Raw genomic sequence first — 23,504 nt, 5'->3', positions numbered from 1 at the left:
TGTGCCCGAGTTATAGGGCAAGGGGTGAACCCTGACCCCCATGCCACCACATATTTATAATTATATGATATTACGTTAAATTATAATCTTATTTATTATAAGTCACATTAAAACAGAATCATAACAACATATTTTAGAATGAAAATACTAAGCTTCCATTGAAACGCAATGGAGTGAGAGAACAAGGAGCCAAATTTAAGAGTGTAAATACTGCTTACGGGGGGGGGGGGGGGAAGAGGGGAGAGGGAGTACAGCGCCTCGATGGCCTTGTCTGAATGCAGTGCCTGCCATACCAACAGCCAGAACTCTGTGTCCTGACCCTGCCTTGCACACGCCTGCACCCAAATGCAGTTAAACTACCGCCGCGCCGGCTCACAACAAATTGGCAAGAAACTAAATAAATATACCGAAGGTGATCACAGGACACCATTGCAAGACACGGAGACAGGAACAGGAGGCTAGTTCTAAGACGACCAATTTTTTAGATCTGACAATCATGAATACAGGAAATAATAATCGCAGTGTAATTATTTTCGAAGCCAAAACGTCACCTATAAAAGTACACGCTGATAGAATACATATTCTAGATATGGGTTCACAGCAGTGGTTTTTGAATAGTCTTTGATGAGGGCACTGTTTATCCCATGCATTCAGTACATAGCATGAGTGTGGAGTCGCAGCCGGCATGACGGGTGGTGGGGGAGGGAGAGTAGCATGGGTTCATGGGGGGGAGCGGCCCGGTAATAAAATAAAATAAAATAAAATAAAACTTATCTCTAACTTTCCACGTTTTTGTAGAACGTTCTCTATGTGTAGAGCGTAAATTAAAAACATCGGATTATCCTAGGTAATATAAAAATACAAACAGTGCCACATACATCCCAGTGTGTTCCCAGTGTGTTCCAAAAACTAACTGTAAAGATTACCAAAGTATGTCTAAAAATAGATCAAGTTGGCTGCTGGAGCGAGGGCACACCATTTGAAACTAGTCATTTTACTAATGCATGAAATTCTAAACAAAAAGTGGCATCTGGTAGTTCGGGCGATTATCCGCGTCTATGACTCCAAAAATGAAACGAGCAACAAGCTGAGGTCCTAAATTCGGTAAAAAAGCAAACCCTACCAGATTTGACACTGTGGTGTACACAAGTCCACCAGTCGCGGCTCGCGAGGGGAGAAGAGGGGGTGTCGCGCGGGGGAGGGGGCCGGGGGAGAGAGTTTTAAAATAAAATCAATCCGATTCCTACCTGACCAGGTGGGCGGTCCTACGTCATGCTGACTGACAGTCATGATTGTCAGTTCTCTCTCGGAGCCGCTGCAGCTGAACTCAACGGTGCGGGCGCGGGCGGGGGTGGGGGGGCAACGCCCCCAATGGACGCACCGCCACTGTCCAGGCCACTATAATCGCGGAAAGCGTTTCCCTCCTGCCCTTGTCTGGAAAAAAATATTGGTGGCCATTTCCTGGGTAAGAATTGGTTGGGAAGGAGTTTGTAAAATGTTTTGCAATACGTGCAAACATATGTTACACGAAAATCTTGGTGTGTACCAACTTCATTGTGCTTAAAAACACCTGTTGCGAATTATACACAGACAGATCTCTTCGTTGATGGCCCCTAGCTTTTCATGGCCGGAAGTATGGCGGTTTTGAATCCGCCCAGGAACTGAGTGCTACAAAAGGGCTAAAGGTAATAAAAAGTACAGTCCCTTTTCACTACACACATGCATGGAGAAAACCACCTGAGAGCCGAGGATCGCAGCGACTGCGCTGGGGTACAGAGAGGTAAATAAAAATAAGAAGAGAGAAATGTGAGTTTACGCTTCTCTCTCTTGCGGATGGGGAAGCCAAGTGAGAGCAGACAATGTAAAAGAGATGTGAGTGCGCATTCACAGTTCTGCACTCAGATGTGCTGCTCAGTTCTGAACCAGCTGTGGTAGGTATACAGGTGCTGGCATGCCCAAAGAGGATCACTCGGATAGGCTGAACATGAGAACAGTGTTGATGTCTGTATGTTTAAGCGAGGGTTCAACTGGATGTAGAATGTGTTTAAGAAACCAGAGTTCAGAAATGCAGGAGTTGAATTCCGAGTTGATTTAGGGAACTCTTGTCAGGCCTATATTTAGATGAAATTCAAGATTTTTGATCGCCAAGATCAAGGACGGTAGGTGCCACGCTCAAAGTCACACCAGAAAGTTTAGAGCAATGGATGCTTAGCGCCATCAAAGAAAACTGGTTCTATTTTAATGGTGCATTTTTTAAGCCAAATCTCTTGCAGTCAACCATGAACTACAGTTATGCATAAGCAACTTGGTGAGCTCCAGGTTTCTTGAAGGTGAGAACCAAGTTTCTTGGGTGTCGTTAGCACAGGTAAAGAGGTCAAGGGATTCTATGAACAATCCCAGTGACCAGATCGAAAACATTAAGAAGTATAGGAGAGATGCACGAGACCTCGTGGACCACCGGACACCAGATTGGCGTACACTGAGCCAATAATGATACCTCCTAAAACTGAGGTGGTAGAAAAGAACAAAATCAGAAGAAATACACCGTGTATACTTAATGTTCTGATACCAGAGAGGAGAAAAGTGTCACTGGCGGAGATAAACATTTCAGAGAGATGAACTGGGGTAGTGACTTCAGTAGTACACACATAAGCTGCTCTTTAAAGTTCATGTAGCCCTGTTGTTCTCACAGCTGAACAGAAGCCGGCGTTGCTGGCCCACAGCAGCAGATCCCTCAATATGTCATTGTCCCTGTTGCTCAAACCACAGAAGTTCAATAAAAAGAAAACTTACAACTGCATCTGCAGGTCCAGCCCCAAGAACCTGGAACGCTTTGCCATCTGAAACCAGGACAAACCTATTTACTTCTGCCATCAAAAGAGAAGTACAAATGCTTCTGATGAACAGTTTCCTTCAGGAGCGCTAATAAAGTGACTCAGCGTGGCTACTTGCTTATTGGTCTACCCTGGTCCACTGAATCTCCCAGGACGATTGGTATATTGCAATTTTATTGTTTCCTGTTCATATGATCTGATATGATCTGATCGTCATGTACAGCTCTCTGATAACCTGATGGGTCACACCTTCGCTAAATAAAACTCCATAAATAAAAAATAAATAGTTGTTAAGTATGCTACTACTGAGGGTATTTTGATAAGAATTGGTGATTGACGATCTCCGAAAGACTACAGGTTCAGAGGGGGGGTCACGTCTAGGGATCATTTTCACAGGAGTGATCGAATCCAACCAAATGCTGTTGTGTAAACTCTGTTCTTTGTAAAGCAGTCTGACACTCATTGAGGGGGGGGGGTAAACTCTGCACTATATAAAGACTCTCAAGAAATAAAGAATTAGAAGTTAATTTAACCATAAAGATAAGGGTTGGTGTAATATTAATAGCAATCACTGTGATGAGCTTAATCAGGCTAACATCTTGTGGAGAGTCTGAAGAATGACTTTCAAACATCTTGTAGGTAGTCTTAAGAATGACTTTCAAACATCTTGTAGGGAGTCTGAAGAATGACGTATTAGCATCTTGTGGAGAGTCTGAAGAGTGACTTTCAATGACTAACTGTAAGAGGTCATAAACGGTGTCAGCTTCATGATTGAAAATATCAGGAGTAGTTGAGTGTCCAGGTGGATTTCTAGAACTTTGGCCATGACATTTATTTTGTAGAGCTTCTGATAGTGGACAATAGCACAGAGGGACACACAGGATGTTGGCAATCTCCTGAATCATGGGGAATAGCTTTTTTTTATTTGGAAAAAACATAAGGGAAAGGTTTTGAATCAGAAACATGAATGTTTATGGACACATCTATGCAAGATAGCAGACTATAGGCTCTTCAAGGTAGCTTTGCCTCAAACTTAATTCCACCTGGTACATCATTTTGCATGAGGCAGAGCATGATAGGCTATCTTTTTGTGCAGCTGATCCACAAATGATGGTACTGATGGAACAGATAAAGCTGCATGTACTGAGGGACTCTTGACATGAAAGGCGCCACCAAGGTCACTTCTTTTATGCATACTAAATCACGGAGCAGAGGATCATTGGATTATGTTTCCTATTAAATTAACATTTGTGTATTTCATCCCGGTTAATACAGAATCACTGGCTGTGGTCAAGGTACCACATCCCACTCTAGTATCCCGAAGTGCCCTTCAGGACATTTACCAGTGGCTAGCATTACCTTTAGTTGCTCTTTCTCCACCCCTAAAATTAAACACTACAGTGGTCTGCTGCAGGCATGCAGCCGATTAAATGTTAATGTTAATGTTAAAGGTACTTATAGAGCTCAAACAATCATCCCAGATAGGATATCACGGCGCTACTGTGGCAGTGAAGGAAGTGAAAGGTAAGTACAAGATGGTTAAATTTTAGTCAGGTTTAAGGAAGAGAAATGTTTTCAACTGCTTCCTGAAGAGCAGGTGGCTGTTTGTTAGTCTAAGATTCAGAGGCAACTCATTCCACTGGTTGCCGCCAGGTGGGAGACGGCTCGCCCGCCCATCTTTGTTGTTTTCACGCGTGTGGTTCTGGCTCTAGCTGTAGTTTGGGAGCGTAGATTCCTAGATGGGACATAAATTTTGACTTTGTTTTTTAGAATACCGGGGCCTGTATTATGTAATGTTCTATGCGTTATGCACAGTAGCTTAAAGATAGCTCTTTGTCTCATCGGCAGCCAGTGCAGTTCTCTCATCAAGCTCTTGGCTGAGTCGTATTTTCTTTTGTTGCATATTGCCTTGGCTGCAGCGTTTTGTACGACCTGTAGTTTGGAAAAGAGATAGTCAGCCATTCCTACAAACAAGGAGTTTCCATAGTCCAGCCTACTCATAAGTAGAGACTGAACCAAGATCTTTCTACATTCAATGGGAATCCATGGAAAGACTCTTCTGAGCATTTTCAGTAATGCGAAGCCTTTACCACAGATTATTGATACATGGGTTTTCATACTTAAGGTGTTATCTAGTGACACCCCTAGATTCTTGGCCATCGATGTCGGGCCAGGGGGGGGTGCCTAATGATGCGGGCCACCAGCTGTTGTCCCATAGCTGTGTATGTCTGCCAAACAACATTATTTTGGATTTGTCTGCATTTAGTTTAAGACAGTGACTATGCATCCAAGTGGCTAATTCCGTAAGGCAATTGAGTAATCTATCTTTAGGGTCATCCTCCTCGTCCAGTGTGATCATCAATTGGGTGTCTGCATAAGAACATATATCGACACCCCATTTTCGTCCTATTTTGGCCAGTGAGGAGACAAACACATTGAACAGAGTCGGGCTTAATGACGCCCCCTGTGGGACCCCATACTTGATGTTCCGGGGAGGGGATGAGAAGTCACCCATCCGTACTGATTGTGTCCTGTCTTGCATGAAAGACTGTAGCCACCCTAGGGCTTTTTCCTGGATTTCTTTCGCTGCAAGGATTTCCAGTAACCGATTGTGGGGTACAGTATCAAATGCCGCCGAGAGGTCCAATAATATCAGGGCGACTGTTTTCCCCTGATCTACCTGGGTTCTGATGTTATCCATCACTGCTAGTAGAGTTGTCTCCGTACTGTTGTTAATCCGGAACCCAGTTTGAGATATATCCAGTAGATCATTGATTTCCAGGAAGTTAGACAACTGTCTGTTGACTAGTTTTTCCAACACCTTAGATAAGTAGGGTAACTGAGATATAGGCCGATAGTTTGCCGGGTTGTTAACATCAGTCCCCGCTTTTTTTAATAGGGGGGTGACTACGGCGTTTTTCCAAATTTTAGGAAATTCAGCGGAGTATAGAGAAGAGTTCAATGCTTTTGTAACGGCAGGACATATTGTCGAAGTTAATTGTGAAAATATGTGATGTGGACATGGATCTGAGGAGGAGCCTGATTTTACTTCTAGCATAACTTTGCTCACCTCCTCCTCTGAGAAGGGGCCGAACCTGAGGCAATTAGCCTGGGTTAAAGATGGTACATGAGGTTCGGTATGTTTCAGATCGGTATTTGAAAAAGAGGGATAGATTGTGTCTATTTTCTCACAAAAATATTTGTTTATTTTGTTGCAATTTTCTTGCGAAGGAGTGAGATCAATTGAAAGACTCGTAGAGCTGCATAGTTCTTTGACTATTTTGAAAAGTTCTTTTGAAGAATTTTTATTTTCTGTTATTCTATTTGAAAAATATTCCTTCTTCGCTTTCCTAATGGCTTTATTATAAAGTGAAAGTTCTTTTTTGTAAGTGGCTCTAGTTTCATGAGTTTTATTGAGTCTCCATTTATGTTCATATAGTGTGCATTTCCTTTTCATTAACTTCATTAACTTTAGTTCAGATCCATACCATTTCTCTGATCTAGTGGATCTATTTTTGTGTTTAGAGTGTGAGACGGAACAGTGTTCCGCTGCACTGCTGATGTTGTTCTGGAGTAGTTGTATTTCATCATTCGTGTTAGTGGTTATTGTGTTTGTGTGTGAGAAATGTTGCTGAAATTTTTCTACCGAAAATCTTTTCCAGCTCCTTGTTTTCACTGATGCCCAGGTCGGTAATTTGAGGTGTCTAGAGAATAAGTTGATAGAAAACACAATCAAAAAATGGTCTGTCCAAATCATTGGTTTTATTGCAGTGATGTCGATGGTTCCTATATTGGAGAACATCAGATCGAATGTGTGTCCTGCTATGTGTGTGGGCTGATCAATTCTCTGAGTCAGCTGTAGGATTTCCATATCTTCTAGTAGCTGTTTAGTAAGGGCATTATTGCCGTTGTCATGGTGTATGTTGAAATCCCCTATCAACAGGATGTTTTTGTTTTTGAGACAGACTGGCATGATTTGTGCAAGAAGCTGGACACAGAAATCCATCGTGCTGCCTGGGGGGTTGTAAATTATCACTCCACCAAATAGAATATTAGTGTTTATAGACACCGAAAAGGCCATAGCTTCATGGCTGTTGGCCTGTGTGATCACCTCTTCTCTGCAGGAGAGGGAGTCCTTAAATAGCAGGGCTACCCCTCCACCTCTTTTCTTCACTCGATTTAAATGAAGTATTTTATAGTCAATTGGGAGGGCTGTTGCAATATCGGGGGTGCTATGATGATCAAGCCAGGTCTCGGTTATAAAGGCTAAGTCGGGTTTGAGTTCAGTCAAAATGTCCCATATCTCCATAGCATGTTTGGGTAGGGATCTTGCGTTAATGTAGATGCACTTGAGGGCAAGATTTGGGGTACTTATTGGAGTGAGGTCATGCCAGCTAACACTCTCCCATCTGCAGTTAATGCAACAGAAAGGGCCTGTGGTGTTTAATGGTCCCATTCGTGCGCATAGTGCTGGTTTGCTTGCCTTTAAAATATTGAGGCTCCTGAGCTCATCACTAGAGTAATGAGTACGGCGGCTCGTTTTTTCTAGGATGGGGCTACACATTTGTGCAGGGGATGTGGCCCCTGGCCCCGGCTCGTCGCGGACGGGCGCAGACGGGCTTGCCTTTGGCGCGCCCGCTGCGCGCGTCCGCTGCGCGTTGCGCTGGGCATCTGGCTTTCACTATCTGTGCCCGCAGCTGATTGGAGGATTGGACCGGAAGTGCCGGCCCCTTCCTGTTGCACGGGGAATCCCTCCACACAATCCGAAGATTCGGTGGTGGACCGGGGATCGTGTGCTACAATAGGCGGTAAGAATGCGGCGCAAGTATATTTTTCAATTAGTAAAAGGTATTGGTGCAATTTTTAAAAAATATGCAATGGTAAAGACAGTGGGTAAATTGTAAAACAGCCTAATTAGGAGCCCTTTGCCAGGCGCTCCATGCAATCAGTTTTATCCAATAGAATGGAGGAGCCCTTTACCAGGCGCTCCCCTAACGTGAAAACAGGCACTCTCGCTCTCACCCTTCAACTTTCAGCGCGTCCCCTGTTAAACGAGAACCAATGCCACTGCCTCACCATTGTGTTCACTTACTGCACCAACGCCGAATTCATCACTATACCATGCGAGCTGTGGAAATTACTGCTGGCCTTCCAGCCTCAACTGCGTCCTCCAGAGAGTCTGGATTTTAAATCACAGTCGACATGTCACAGGGGTGTGGCTGGTTCTGGTGGCTTAGTGGACTAATGCGTCTACTGTAGAGGCCTGTGTTTGCCTTCAAGGTCACAGGTTCGAATCCCGGCGGGTCCATTCAGCCTTTCATCCTTCTGAGGTCGATACAATGAGTACCATTGAGATAAATAACAATAAACATCTGTTATTCAGCGCTGAACGTGCGCTTTACAAATACACATTATGTTATGTTGGAAGCACGGAAATCATTTGAAAAAGTGTGGTTCTGTATATATTCGTTGTTGCTTTGAATTTTCGATCCAGTGGAAAATTGGTGATAAAGTTAATAAATATAAATGTTATGTTCTAAACAAATTAGAGAACATTTTATTTTCCTGACACACTGTGGTTTATATGGAAGTTTTGTACCATTGCCTCAACAGCCACTTCCTATCAATAGCCCGACTCACTCCAATCTGTCGGTGACCTCCCCCTTCCAAAAACTGGCCACACAACCTCAGGAGACGCCTCCTCGGTGATGTTTATTTCATATTCGGCTATTGCCCTTGCGCCCATGCCCCCCCCCCCCCACTGATGTGATTACATCCATAGCAGGCGTACTGAGCCCCTCCTGATCAGCATGACCTTCACAAGACTTCAGCTGCCGGCCATGTCTGTGCTCCGAGGGCATGACTACACTTGGCTGAGTTAACAGTCTAAAACGCATGTCAAGCTTCATTACACTACATCTCCATTCATCAAGATCCTAGACATGCAGATAGTAGGCTCTACTCATGGGGATGCAGTCACGTGTCCCTTCACAATTACACAAGCATTTGCAATACAATAGGTCTCGCATTTGGGAGATTTTGAGCTATTGGCGTTGTAATGCCAATGTGTTTACTTATGTGTTTTTCTCTCGAGCTGTTAGAAATGGAAGCATTGGTTAGCATTAAAAAAAGCAGCACTTGTTCACAGCGTCGTGGCATGGATGCATTCACAACAGCATTGTCCTGTGTTTTTTTTTTTAGCCTTCTATCTGGTTGCCTTGGCTTTTGCTATCTGGTCTGGTGTTGTGGAATACGGCTGCACAGCAGCCCCGCCCGCTTCCGGAGAGTTGAACTTCGGCTTTAGCAGGCAGAAGCAGCAGCGCATGCAGCCGCTGAATAACAAAGTTGCAGAAAATTGTACATCTGCGCATTCCAAGTTCTCCATATTAAAAACAAGGCGTGTGTGCAACATTTAAACAACAAGACGTTGTTCTATGGTATTCTGCTGTGAGACGAAATACCCTATTTGTTGAAGCACGGCAGCAATGATGGGTGAGAGGGGGTGCGAGCAAGGAGGCAACAGATGGCCAACAAAAACAAACAATGAATGAAATCACAAGCATAGGCGCAGGAAGGACGGCAGCAATGATGGCAGGGAGGGGCAACAGACTGCCAGAGATGGCCAACAAAAAGGATCAATTTGTGACGTCTCCTGGGTGGGAATCAACCACCCAAAGGTGGGACTGATGGACACTACTGACCAACCACAGAAAAGGAATTTCAAAAGGCAGGCCCATCCACCATCCATACGCGCTGGGTGTGTTGACAAGCCAATAGACTAAATACAATATGCCTCGCAGACCAGCGCATGCGCTGCCCAGGTTCGACCTTAATAGTGGCCCAGTGAATGAGCAGGGTTAAGAGTTACCGCTAACAACTCCAGTTACTGCAATTTAAGTCTCTACTAAATTATCTTGGAGAATTCCTCTCTTTCGCTACCTTTATGCACCAGCTGAGAAATAACATTCTATATTGGAATGCATGAGGAATTAAATTTAATTGATTGAATTATTAAAATGATTTGTAGAACGGCGTGTGACACATCACTGAAAGAATGGCATTGGGAGCAAACACTAGCTCTGCAGCATTGGCAAAAAAGTAAAAGAGAAATGGCGCGTTTGTGCATCTATCTTGACTTCACGGCACCCCAGCGTGATAATATGGTCACCCTCCATGCACACACATACTAAGTGGCACTGTTGCCATTTTGTTTATTTTTTATTTCCGGTTCCAAGATGGTAGATACCAATTTTGAAAAGGTAGATTGAAAATAATAATAATATAAACATGAGCAAAATCAACAAACTGGAGTTGCCAGGCTCTCTCAAAATGTTTTTAAAACATTGCATTTTACAATAAGGACAGGAGCAGCAGGGAAGCAACTAAGGAGCGAGAGATAAGATAGCCGGTAGGGGGCAACAGTGAGTGGGGCTAATGAAAATGTGGGGGGTGAGAAACAGCATACTAGAGTGAGCGCAATAAAAAACACACCCATTCCCATAAAGTGCTGAAAGAAAAAAATCAAAAGTAGTTCTCTAAATGTGAGAGGTGAAAAAATACAAATTAAGAATGGCAAAGAAGCTATGCACCAGGTGACTGACAAGCACAGGAATAGGAAAGAAAGGAAGCCACTGAATAAGAGGCATGCAAATGTGATTAAGAAGAAAAACAACCAATCATAAACAATGGGGTGGCCCAAACCCTTCTGCAAGTATTTTCCACAATACCAATACTTTAAACTAAACGTTGTTGGTAGGTGAGACCTAAAAAATGGTAGAATTAAAGAGTTCAAAAGCTGAAGTAGGACACAATCTGATATTCATCACCCCATCCCTTGGGCAAATGTTTTTTTTTACACTTCTGCACAAGTATATTTTATATCAAGCGCTCTTTAGACCATGCAGCCTTGTTTATCTGCCACAACAGTACTTATAAGCATAAGGATAGGAGTATCCTATGGGGACTGGGTGCAAAACATGCGCCTGTCGTGCTCTGCCGAAGGCAAAATGGTTTGCAAAGTGGATTTCATTCAATGATTTCGGCTGCATTTTGGAAAAAAGCTTTTCGCCATGATTCAGGAAGTAGTCAACAGCACATCCCTCTGCACTTGTGTCTTTTGTCAGAAGCATTCTGTAACTTCTTGAAAAAGTCAGTTTGAGGGGCTTTCCTTAAACGCATGCAGTGGGGCCTCACCTACAGGTTTGAGTTCAATGCATTTCTAAATGAATGTTTGATGTGACCTAATGCTTTTTGCGTAATGAGGTGTGCACAAGGGGAGCACAAGGGCTGTCCGACAGTGTAAAGGGGTGTGAGGTTTTGTGGGTTTCTGTTATATATGGTACCCTAAACCACAATCATAGTAAAAAGGCAGAGAAGTGATGTACAGGGACAAAGACAAGCATAACGTTGATGAGGGATATGAGAGGTTGCTGGGTTGTAGAGGTCTAAAATGCATTGTGCTGTAGTGTTGCTTAAAGAGGTGAGACTTCAACTCTTTTCTAAATTGGAGCAGGGTCGGGGTGGTTCTGATGGATACAGGGCTGTTGTTCCAGATCCTGGGTGCACAGCTGGAAAAGGCCTGCTGCATTACTTTTTCTTTTTTGCATATTCATCTATGAATATGGCCTTGTGGTCTGTGCATGAAGGTCAGACTTGATCCTAGTGCCTACTGTAAGTTAGTTGAGAGCTTTCTGCCGCACCGTGGTCTTGCCTCTTCACATCAGGCAGACTGGCAGCCTGACTTTGGAGCCTTTGCATCACAGCGTTGGATTGGATTACACACACTGCACAATACACTTCGAGTTGCTAATACAGATGCAGCAGGTGGGCAGAGATGAAATGAAATGAAAAGTATAGCTGATATAGCGCAACTGCCACTCCTAACGGAGTCTCCTGGCGCTGCAAATAACTAAGGTCAGCTGTATCAGATTAGGAGCCAGATCAGGGCCAGACAGCAGGCATCTGCTTTTCCAAAGATCCATGTCTTTAGAGCCTTTCTGAACTGCTCTTCCTGTTCCGTTGCTCTAAGTTCCTTTGGCATGCCATTCCAGGCCTTTGCCCCCAAGAGATGGAGAGGTGGAACAAGTCTTTGCTCATGGGAAAGATAAACACAGGAAAGTGCTAAAGTTTGATGTGCTAAGTGACTTTACAGTTACAAATGTTTCACTTGCGTTTATATAGTCTCACTTACTGCTTGCATGGATCCCCTCTAACAGATTTCAGTCTTGGCTGACATAAGAGCCACGGCCCCGTGAGACTCACTGGTTTTTCTAGCATCACAGGAGGCAGTAACATGACAATCCCAGGTTTAGTCATATAGTCTTCGGGTTCCAGAGCTGACTATCTCAACACAAGAGCACATCTTCTTCCACAAAGTACATGCACTGGGCACAACGGTTCTGCTGAAGACCCATTAGTTATGTACGCTGACATTCTCAGCATGAAAGCTTCCGAAGCAGGCGCATCCTCATGGAGAGAATGGCGGCGTGTGCAAAGGTATAGCTTAACCTCCCCAGAGCTCGCTCCGGCTCCCTAAAGTCATTCTTCTCAGTCACTGGGTTAGGGTGTGTGCCACGACCAGGCTTCAATGGCTGCTCACTGTAAGCATTATCCTGAATAAGGATAGGCCAAGCAGTCTGTAGGACCACCATTTAACCTTGATATCAAGGTCAGGAGCCTGCTGTTTAACCACAAGTGACCTCCCTTATCTTTATGGTCACTGCTGTGAGTTTATGTCCAAATGTTACTATTTCTAGTGGCCATATGCACTCTGACATGGATCTGCGCCTGGTAACACGTCAGCACACTTTTATTCTTTTGTGTACAAGGGTCAAGATGTACAACCTGAAGCACTCTGTGAATGTAGTCGTAGTCTCCGTTCAGTTCCCAGGAAGTAGATGTTCAACTGCCAAAAAGGGCAATAAACACTAGCAAAGCCAGAAGGTCTGGCTTGCATTCTGATTCTGACTAATGCATTAAAATCCTTCTGCAGTTAAAACACAAAACATGTCTATTATGTACACAATGCTTCAATAATATATATAAATTAAGGTGTGATATAGTGTAATTTGTAGAGGTAAAATACCGCTCCATGCATTGCCACGCAAGCACTCCATAGGTGGTGGAATGATACATCGAACTAGCCAATAGCATGAAGTGAGAGATGGATGACTCCCCTGGCGGAGCCAAAGCCAACTCTGAAGCTGGTTTGGGTAGCAACGATGTTCCACTTGCTACCCAAACAAAGGAAAACCTTGTCACCCTCTAGTACTGGTGGTGCCCCCCGCTCCCAAATCCGCAGGTCCACCTGGGAATGCAAATGATGTCTTTGCCCACTGAGTGCCAGAGGGAGGACCTAGTGACCGAAGAGCAGCACAACCGACGCGCTCGTTGATGTCTACCAAGGTCAGCCAGCCCCAGAGGAAAGAAGCCATGAATGATGGAGGTGTCCCCAGTGCTGCCTACCGGAAGCATTGGAGGGGAGACAAGAGCAACAGATGTCTCCCACCGCGACCTTCATTATGTGCCAGCAGACAATATGGAAGAAGCATTAATTCACAAATGCACACAGGAGACATCTCCAAATGCCTCACCCATTTGGAATGTCAGGACATGAGCACTACTGAGCGGGTAAAACACCACCTCTCCCAAACTGCTTTACCCGAAATAAAAGTTCACCAAATATTATGGGCAAAAACTGTCCACTTCTATGACTCCTGTTTGAAAATTAGGGAACAGAGGAAGACGTGCATGCAGTCTTCTGACAAAGACAACACCTATTGGTCAAGTTGCAAAGCTGGGACCACTACCCAGGTCTAGTGGGTTCAAATCCACTAGGTAACAAATTCACATTTAAAATCAATTTAGATATGCCAATTCACCACTGAAAGATCTACCTTTCTTCTACTTCGTGATTTAGTACAAATAGGATAGGATTGCTTGCATTCTCAGCATCGCAAAACAGGAACTGTAAGCCTCATATAAACTCCAGGAATAAAGCAACACCAACATTAAACTGCAGCCTCTACAAACCTCCACCAATATTAAATTGCAGCAACTACAAACATCCACCAACAAGAAACTGTAGCATCTACAAACCTCCACCACTAATAAACTTCAGCAACTACAAACATCCACCAACATTAAACTGCAGCCTCTACAAACCTCCACCAATATTAAACTGCAGCAACTACAAACACCCACCAACAAGAAACTGTAGCATCTACAAACATCCACCAACATTAAACTGTAGCATCTACAAACCTCCACCAATATTAAACTTCAGCAACTACAAACATCGAGGAAAATTAAACTACAGTAACTACAAACATCCAGGAAAATTAAACTGCAGTAACTACAAACATCCAGGAAAATTAAACTGCAGCAACCACAAACATTCACCAAAATTAAACTGCAGCAACTACAATCATCCCAAATTCTGTAACCTGGTAATAACTCTAATTTAGTTAACATTCACAACAATCAGGAACCTTAATTGCAGTCGGACTTCAATTTTCGTTCATGAATCTTTCACAGAACCAAAATTGCTTTATTTATAAGGACTTTTTTGTATAGCTTTTATTGGTTTAACACTGATATCTTTGTGTCTATTTTCCGTAGGTTTCTATAGATCTCACTACAGACATGTTTCTTATGATGTACCTCTTACTGAAATTATTTTAATAAAGCTTCTTTAAACAAAAACAAAAAAAATAATAGTAATGTATGAATCCAGGGACACAGAATCCACCGTGCACTTTCCAATGTTAGTCTATACTTTCCAATACTAAACAGATAATTAGTATCATTTAACCCCTTCGCTGCGGCGGGAATTCCGCCGCAGCGCTGGGGAGTGCGGGGGGGCAGCACGGTGGCGCTGTGCTCATGACGGAGCCACTCCGTCATGAGCCACGGTTGAGCTGTGCTCATGACGGAGTGGTTCCGTCATGACTCCGCCCAGTTGCGTTGTCCCCCCGCACAGGCGGGGAAACAGCGCCGCGTGGGCGGAGCAGCCGCCAACGGTCGTGGCATGACGGAACCGCTCCGTCATGAGCGGGGAAGGGGTTAAAAACTCAAAGCCGAAGCCTCTGCAGCACTCCTGAAGGAGGGGGCACAATTCCTGAACCGGACACCTACACATGATATTGGTATTTTTGCTATTATCTATCATTTACACAGTGCAGATCTGGCATTGTATGCCATTGTTTATCCTGGGATTGAGTTTCCAAACAGTTAAGAGGTTTCCATCGCAGAACGCACTCTGATCCTGTCCAAAGAGATGGACAGTCAGTCAAGTGAAGGAATGTGCTCTGTTGGTACAGTTACCCGATCAATGACCAACAAGTCTTTGTGCAAAGTGTCACGATTCTCAACTTCATGAAAGTTACCTACGAACAGAAATTCAAAAAGAACATTCAAGTTCTTTACTAGGTATCGGTACCTGTGGATTTCTCCTCTTTGGGCATCTGGTGCTTCTCAACTGGGGGTAATGGGCGGCTACACTCATTGATGAACTGCCTTTATACCCTCTCTCTCGACACAGAGAGCGGGATAGCGCTCCCTGCAACTATTCGATCCTGAATACATAGAACTTCACAACTTCTTCTGCTACATTAATACACCATCTGAGAACCAAGTTAGATGTGTTATTGTTGGCCTCCAAAAGAAGTGAAGGTCGCAGACCAGTCCTCCCCCAGGGGTGCTCTGAGCTTAGTACAGGATAGGGTGGGGCTAGGTTAGTTAGGGGGAAGGGGTGGGTTTGTGTTAGGGCTATATGGGCGTCAGGAGGAGCATATCCGGCCTCTTCAGGGCGCTGAGCACCAAAGGGAGGGAAAGTTTATGAGGTCCACCCTCACACCCTACACGTTGTAGGAGACTTTTGGGCGGTGGTCTGTTTACAACGTGTTGCCAATTTAGGGCGCGTTGCAGGGCGTAGGCGTAATTTTGGGGGATGGTGAGTCACATGTGGGCATATCACCCCTCAAGAGGAAGGGAGCTCAGGTGACTGAAGGCGGTGCGCGGGATGCGACGAGCAAGGGAAAGATCTTCAATTGAGGATGTTTGTAGGGCAAGTGAGGGAGTGACTGGGTATATGGAACAAGGTCAGTGAGTGAAAGGGGGAAGAATGAAGCAAAGAATATGGACTTACTTGGGATTGAAAGCGGGTGAGTTGTGAATGGTGCTAGTGAATGGAACTGTCATGTTTTATGTTCAGATTCATACGTTTGAGACACTGTTAATGCTAATAAAGTTTAATGAAATGTTTGCAACCCCGTCCTAATAAATGGCCTTTTATGCTAATACAACAACGTGGAGTGTGGTTATTGCACAATGGTTTATGAATGCATCTTTTCACCTTTAATATATTGTAATGCATTGTACTTGAACACAATCACACTCAAAGCAAAACAAATGCTCCACTGCTCCTTGGCGGACAGGACTGACGACCTACTTTAATGTGAAGCACCTCCATGCGCAGCTTGATAGTCAAGATGTTGGGCAGGAGGGAGGCAATTGTTAGATATCTAATTCCAAACCTACAGTGATGCACTGATGGAGAGGCATCCCTGGAGGCCCATGCCAAGGGGTAATGAACCATGGCCATGGCGAGGAGCAACTGCACTTTTCTCAAGTCCAGAGTCTGATACGAAGACTACTAAATGATTCTTAGGTGTTCATCGAAAGTTAAAACATAGGACGCACTAAAGACGTTCTTGCGATTACGCACCATTCCTCGAATGCTAAATTCTCCTTTTGAGGAGTGTCCTCTGCATCCAGTAAAGGGAGTATCCCTGAAATACGCCACATTAAGGATTTGGAAGTCTATAATGCGGACCTCCACGTTTCTGAACGCGGAGCCCAAGGGAGTACATTTCTGGATCGGCGGCTTGATGAGAGTGGACTGCTGCTAAGTACTGATCAGTCAGGACGTGTTACTCACTAAATACTGTTCCGCCTGGGTGAACGCTTCACTAATGCTTGATGCATCAAGCTGGACATTTCATTAGCTGCGGATCCATCAGAAGGACGCTTCACTAGCCGATACGCATCTCGCGGCCGCACTGGGTTTGCAACTACACAGGCGTCGGAGGGTTTTACAGATGGCTCTACAGCGGGCTGAAGAGCAACATTAATGGGGGGTCCATCTCCCAGGCTTCTCTGCAGACTGCTGACACACTGGCCCTACTACTGGGCTGACTGCTTTTTCCTTAGCCCAGGGATTGTGCTGACTGACTGTTGACAAGAACAGGGACTACAGCAGCCATGGACGCTCAGATAGGTCTGCACCGACTGCTGACTGCATGAAGAGGCGGCTGTAGTGACGGCTGATCCCCCAGACAGGCCCCTGTGCTAACGGTGCACTCTTCATACAGGTGGAGGGCATCTGTGGAGGCTGCACCAGTATCAGAATGCAAAGTCCTCCAGTAGGTGAGTGTTCAGTCGGCGGTGATCAGACAAGCAACTGTACGACCTGCTGACCTTGAGACAGGCAACTGGAAAAGACTGCTTATTCAGAACGGGGACTGTGCCACGTGCTGACTCAGACAAGTTACTGTGAAGAGGAAGCCTGTACCTTCATCCAGATTAAGCCAAATAGCACAAAGGAACAAAAACAAGCCTTTCCAAGACTGGAGTACAGTCATTGTGAACTCTGTACCACACAACTGCCACCACGCACTTCGGCGGGGGGGGCCTACTTCTTTAAACGCTCTCGTTTAAACTGTTGCATTATGTAAAGTGTTGTATTACCTTCTCGTGCGTGTTTCTTATGCCGTTTGTGGTTGCTATACAGCAGTCCAAGGAAATCCGATGCCTGGTTTATGCTGAATAATGAAGCAAATTACTACCCCAAACTTTACAGTACTGTATGGCAGTGTGTGGGGGTGGTTACGGGTGGTGGGCAGGAGCACTCATTTTTGGGGAGACTGCGGCTTACTAGTCATCATCACATTTTGACCCAGAGCAAGAGATAGAAAGACAAACAAGCATTGGCATAGCCAATAGGCCTCGCCTTTTGGACCTTATAAGTGATTAGCCAAACAGCACATTATCCTGTGTGCTGTGCCGCCAGGGATTGAAGAGCTATACAATTACTACACAATGGGTGTCAAGGAAAGTGTGAATAGTTTTATGGCTAAATATTGTCCGTATTGTTTTTTTTAAGTTTGATAAATGGCAGGACTACCTTATAATCTGTTTAACGGAGGTAATCTCCGTGGTACACCTAATCCTAGAAAGGGCGAATTATATGCGGAAACATCTCGCATGGGCATTACACCTAGCTAATTGCTGTAACTGGGGTTTGAATATGTACAGACACCGACGAAGCAGAAATACAAGCTGGGAGGAATGAGTGAACAAAAATGTCACTGGAGACTCTAAGCTGACCATCCGCATAGTGACACATCAGATGATGAGTAATGAGGTACAATATTTTCTCATACAAAGTAGCCCAGTTTTTGCTAGCTTCATGCTACACGCTTGTTACTATGGACACTTGCCCTTCACAGGGCCTTTTGTGCAGCTATACAGAAAGGGAGAGCTATGGACTTTAGCTCTCAAAAATTCAACGATTGATGCCCTTGTCGCACGCAGATTTAAAACGTATTTGTAAATTTTGCTGCAACCTTGAATGGCGCGAATTTGTCCCGAAGGCGTTGAGCGTTTTATAGGAGCCCCGAGTGCATTACTCAAGGGCACATTTTTAGGCACTGGGAAAATAACGTGATATGATCAGAATGACAGACTACTGAGCCGCCACCGAGACTCGGACCTGGTTCCCCAGTTCTAAAGTCCACAGCTCTGGCCGTAACGCCACATCCTTCCCAGAGTCCTCTGGGGGAATACACTTATCGTTATATGGGGAATATATATAGATGGGTGCACTTAAAGGCACAGGACATGCCTTCAGTCCCGTGTAGCCTTGCAAAGGGATGAATGACCCTGTGATATCCATCATCTAAATATAAAAATGACTTTGTGTTCGGGCATTTGGGCAGCCACGCCAACAAGACTGCAATAACTTCTGGCAATAAGTGCCAGGTGGACAATTCATTAAAAATACGCCTCTTTCAAAGCACCCCTTGGGGAAATAACCCGCAGTTTCCAGGGGAGTAGCTATCAATAGTGCAGCAGGTACAAAGGCACTGGCGCCCAGAAGTCTTAGGGGCCCCTGCCCCTCAAATAAACCTATTTTTAGTTACTAGTGAAACTGAGGTAAAGAGGTCATTTTCTTTGTTTGGGGTCTGTGGCAGTAATGTTCAAACCAGCCCTGCTCTCTTCTTCCATACTATTTCTATCTATACTTTCTCTCTTGTTGTATTCTCTTTTCTTGTACTCTTTCATTCACCTATATCTCTCATGTCCTCCTTTCTTTCTCATTGCTCATGCCCTACACCGTGCCTGCAACAATAAGGAGACTGGGCACCAGCGGGGTCCTCCAATGCTGACTTCAAAGGCTCCAGCCCACCCCGGGAACATATTTCCGATAACACAAATGACTGGCCCGACCTGTGCGGCACCGTTGCCCATATCAATGTCGTGCACAACACAGCTGGTAGGTACGTCAACTGCCTCCTCAAATAAATGTACGAGCAGTAGTGAGTCACAGATCGTGTCAGGCACCAAATTTGCCTGCTGGAACGTCAAAAGTAATATTTTTCAATGGGCTGATTGATGAAGAAGCGGCGTGCGTTTTAATGTATTGTCCCCATATAGGGTACATACCTTCCTCTCACCGTATTTGGCTTTTGAGACAGGGGCGAAAACCAGCTTTAGATAAAAAGATCGGCGTTTTGATGTCCTCAGAGCGGAAGTGGAGCCCTCCACGCAACACTTGTAAAGCCCACTCTCACACGCTGAGCAGGGCGAGTTTGGGAAGAGGCGGTCACCCTTCCCGGGCTGAGTCACCCTGGCCGGAAAGTGCAAATCACTTCAAGGCTCGGGCTGGAGGGGTGCACCGGCACATAGTGAGTGTTGCCTCCTCGCCTACTTACACCAGCTATAATTAAGCCGGACCCTTCATCACTTTCCCTCTCTGAGGATGTATGTAGTATGAGTGGCGGTCACCTGCTTCAGACCCCCCGTTGGGAAGTTTCACACCACCATAGCGGGAAGCGGATGGCTGTGTGGAGTATGGGGAGGCAGCTGGAGGGCTGGGCTGCTCTCACCTGGCAGTCGCCACCCTTACCCCACTCTTTATGCAGGATCATCGTGGTCTGTGCGGGAGCTCACCTCACCGGCCTGGAGGAGGGGGGCACCTTCAGACACTCCTTATACGACCGGTTCTGTCTCACCTGGGCCAGTTCCAGGCACACTTTGTAAGGCCGTCCACCCCGCGGCCAGTTCTGGGAAGACATCCTTGCTGGTGCGCCACGGGGGAGGAAGTGCACGGGCTGTATAAAGACCTCCTGGGAGCACTGGCCAGCCGAGCTGGAGAGCTAGCAACGCACCGCCTGAACTGCCCAGCGGGACCCACAGAGGAGTAGAGATTGGCAGGGGCTGATTGGGGAGTGCATGTTTGTTTTTTTACCAAGGACCTGGGGTTCATGCCATTGGAAAACAAGCGACTGCCATTGTCCCTGCTGCGCAGGTCGTCCTGCCTGCAGTAGGAATAAAGAAAATAGTGCTTATAGAATAATAAATACATACCTTGTAACAACAGAAGTAAAAGGGCCAGTAGCCATGGGAGGTTACAAATGAGGAAAAGGCGGTACTGAGGAGGGACTAACAAACCGATTACTGAATCAGAAGTCAACATTTACGAAGGACATAGACAGAAGCCAATAACAAATATAGGCAGAGAGTGGGTGGAGCTTCTTTCCATATTCCTCTACAGCAGCTCGCCAGAGCAGCGCATGCGCGCTGACTCAGGCTCGACCTAAAAAGGGTGATAGAATGAGGAAGAGGAATACAGTTACAAAGAGAGAAAACAAGGATGAAGAGAGCCGCCATGTAGGAGTAAGCTTAAGGAGGTGGAAGAGGATGACGAGTAGCCTTAGTGGTCAGTAGCACTGGTGGTCCGACCATAAGAGCATCCTTGGGCCCTTACCATTGTTACTATTTTTATCTTTACAAGTACTGTGTACGAGGGTAACAAACCAACCCGAATGTGGAGGCAAGTGTTGTACCGAGAGGTTGGCCAATGATGCATCTTCAGGATTCACAGACTCACCAGTGAGGACAACCCTGTTTGAAGAAACTTTCACGGGTCAGAGAGGAAACATGTCATTGCAGGCCTAAAGCAGCCTGGCTTGGGAGCATCATGCAATGGGCCAAGCCATGAAGATACTCAGTCTTATTTTGTGCGGTTATTTCAGTTTCAGACTTATGGTAATCCACAGCATAAATACAAGAAGTACTCACCATTTCTAGATCCACAACACGATCCTGCAGAAAATAAATAAACCACAACTCAGTAAAAAGATGACGGTATGCTTACTTTTCATATACATATTGGCATGCTTAATGCTTACATGTTCAAAGAGAGCACTGCTTTGACTATAAAACTGCATAATCATTTGGAGTGTGTGTGGGTGGGCTGTAAACTTCATGACAACATAGGAGGTGGTCTCAATTTTGTATCTGTAAAGATAAAAGCTGTTGGAGGCTAGCTAGAGCGAGGCAGTATGCCGGCTAATCATAACAAAATGCAATAATGCTTTTTTTGGAAACGATTGTTTATTGCATATTTTCCACTGAACGGTACATTTTAAGCATAAAATGGGTTTCAATATTATAAAACCGCTATGACCTAATTTTAAGAAGATAATAATAAGTAGAGGAAGGAAAAGGAATAATAATGAAAAAAAGTAAAACATCCCGAGAGATGGCTGCGACATTAAACCGCAGTGCACAACTTCCCACTAACAAACAATGAACAAAACATCTGGCCACCTCCCTAAACTCAACCTCCTGTTGTCAAGAGCTCCACAGTTAAAGCAGGAACATTTCACATGTATAGAGCAAATTCTTAGACAGAGGGAATCACTTTAGTTTAGTTCCATTACATCGAGTCTCTATTATTCGTATAATCATCCCATTGTGAAGCTTATGCCTTATTACCATCAATTGCCCATTAACCTGTTAATCCGTCAACCAGTGGTAGTGAGTGATAATGAGCATCACGTTATCACAATCTCCCCCATGTCTCTCAGATATCTGTTCCAAATAGCCTCACATTCTCTCATTTTCTCATTTATTGAATGAATAATCTTTGATGCTATTGAACACATTTCTCCAATCCATTTTTCTAGCGTTGGCACAGATGGTGCTCGCTGATGCCTAAGGATTCATATTCTAGCCATAGCATGGCTTGCAATCCACTGCTTAATTTGTTTGATCCAGCTACCTCCGATATGTCATGTAGGATGGCCAGATGTGCTGATGGCTGTATGTGATGGTCTACTGTGCTGTTGACCTGATGTCATGTACTCTACCAGTATATATTACACATCCCACTTGTTTGCATCTCCGCCACTCAGTTTGTGGCAGTCGTTTCGCTCCATGCAGTTTTACAGGCGGCCAATGCCAGTCATGGGAAATTTTAAAACGTAAAATATGACTGTGGTTACTTTTCAATTGTTATCATGCACCCTTCTAACAAGGCTTCCCATCGACTGAGGAATAGCCTCAGGCCAATTAGCCTCAGCCAGTATGTCTTTGCATCATTTAGCGTAGGGGAAGATAAAGTATCTTGTATTATTAAACTGTAAAGACCTCCTCACGGGCAGAACACAGAGTCAGACTTTCACCCAAAACATTGGAAACCAAGAACCTTAGGGCTCATCTCTCATTCCCACCTTGCTCAACATCTACATGACTCTGCTCGCCAACTGCATCAGATCCCAAGGCATTACCATCATATCCTACGCGGACGACACCCAACTAATCCTATCCCTGACTGACAAGACCAACACCACCAGAACCAACTTCACCAACTGCATGATCGAGGTAGCAGAATGGATGAGAATGAACTGCCTAAAAATCAAGTCTGCCAAAACAGAAGTGCTGGTCTTCAGAAACCAGAACTCTCCCTGGGACTCTAGCTGGTGGGCGTCGGAGCTAGGACCCACACCAAAACCCAACGGGAACACAGAAACCTAGAAATCATCCTATACGATAAACTCAGCATAACAGCGCAAGTCAACATAGTTAGCTCATTCTGTTTCCACATCCGACTCATGCTACGTAAGATCTTCAAAATTGTTGCCGTGAACAGGCATACCGTCACAGAAGAACTCATCACAAGCAGACTCTACTACTGCAATGCACTCTATGCCGGGATCTCCAAACAGCTCTTACACAGATTCCAGGCCATCCAGAATGCCGCAGCAAGACTCAGCCTCAATTTCCCACAAAGCACCCACATCTCACCAAGCCGACGAGCGCTCCACTGGCTCCCCAAGCACAAATGCATCCAATTCAAACTCCTCACGCATGCATACAAAGCACTGCAGTACGTTGGACCAGCATACCTGAACAGTCGCTTACACTTTCAAGAGCTGACAAGAAACCTACACTCGCCACACTCCAATTCGCTCATACATCCCACATCCACAAAAGTAGAGCTTGAGGTCGCTCATTCTCCTACATCACTCTCAAAATCTAGAACAACATCCCTCAACAAATTAGAGACTCCGCTTTGCTTCTTGAATTCCACAAGAGGCTGAA

The 23,504-nt window shown here is 45.0% G+C and overlaps 1 protein-coding gene across 2 annotated transcripts in view; it reads right to left on the bottom strand.

The window, feature by feature from the left end:
* CEP128 (centrosomal protein 128) overlaps positions 1-23,504 on the bottom strand; it is an 860,263-nt gene that overhangs the window by 121,724 nt on the left and 715,035 nt on the right. For both annotated transcript variants that reach the window (XM_085626613.1, XM_085626612.1), the window contains exon 20: positions 21,198-21,221. In XM_085626613.1, the coding sequence (XP_085482739.1) occupies positions 21,198-21,221 (24 nt within the window). The remainder of the gene's footprint in view (positions 1-21,197; positions 21,222-23,504) is intronic.

This window comes from Triturus cristatus, chromosome 9 (assembly GCF_964204655.1).
Source record: "Triturus cristatus chromosome 9, aTriCri1.1, whole genome shotgun sequence".
Taxonomy (NCBI): Eukaryota; Metazoa; Chordata; class Amphibia; order Caudata; family Salamandridae; genus Triturus; species Triturus cristatus.
The sequence above is the reverse complement of the archived record's forward strand: the minus strand, read 5'-3'. Positions and strand labels throughout refer to the sequence as shown.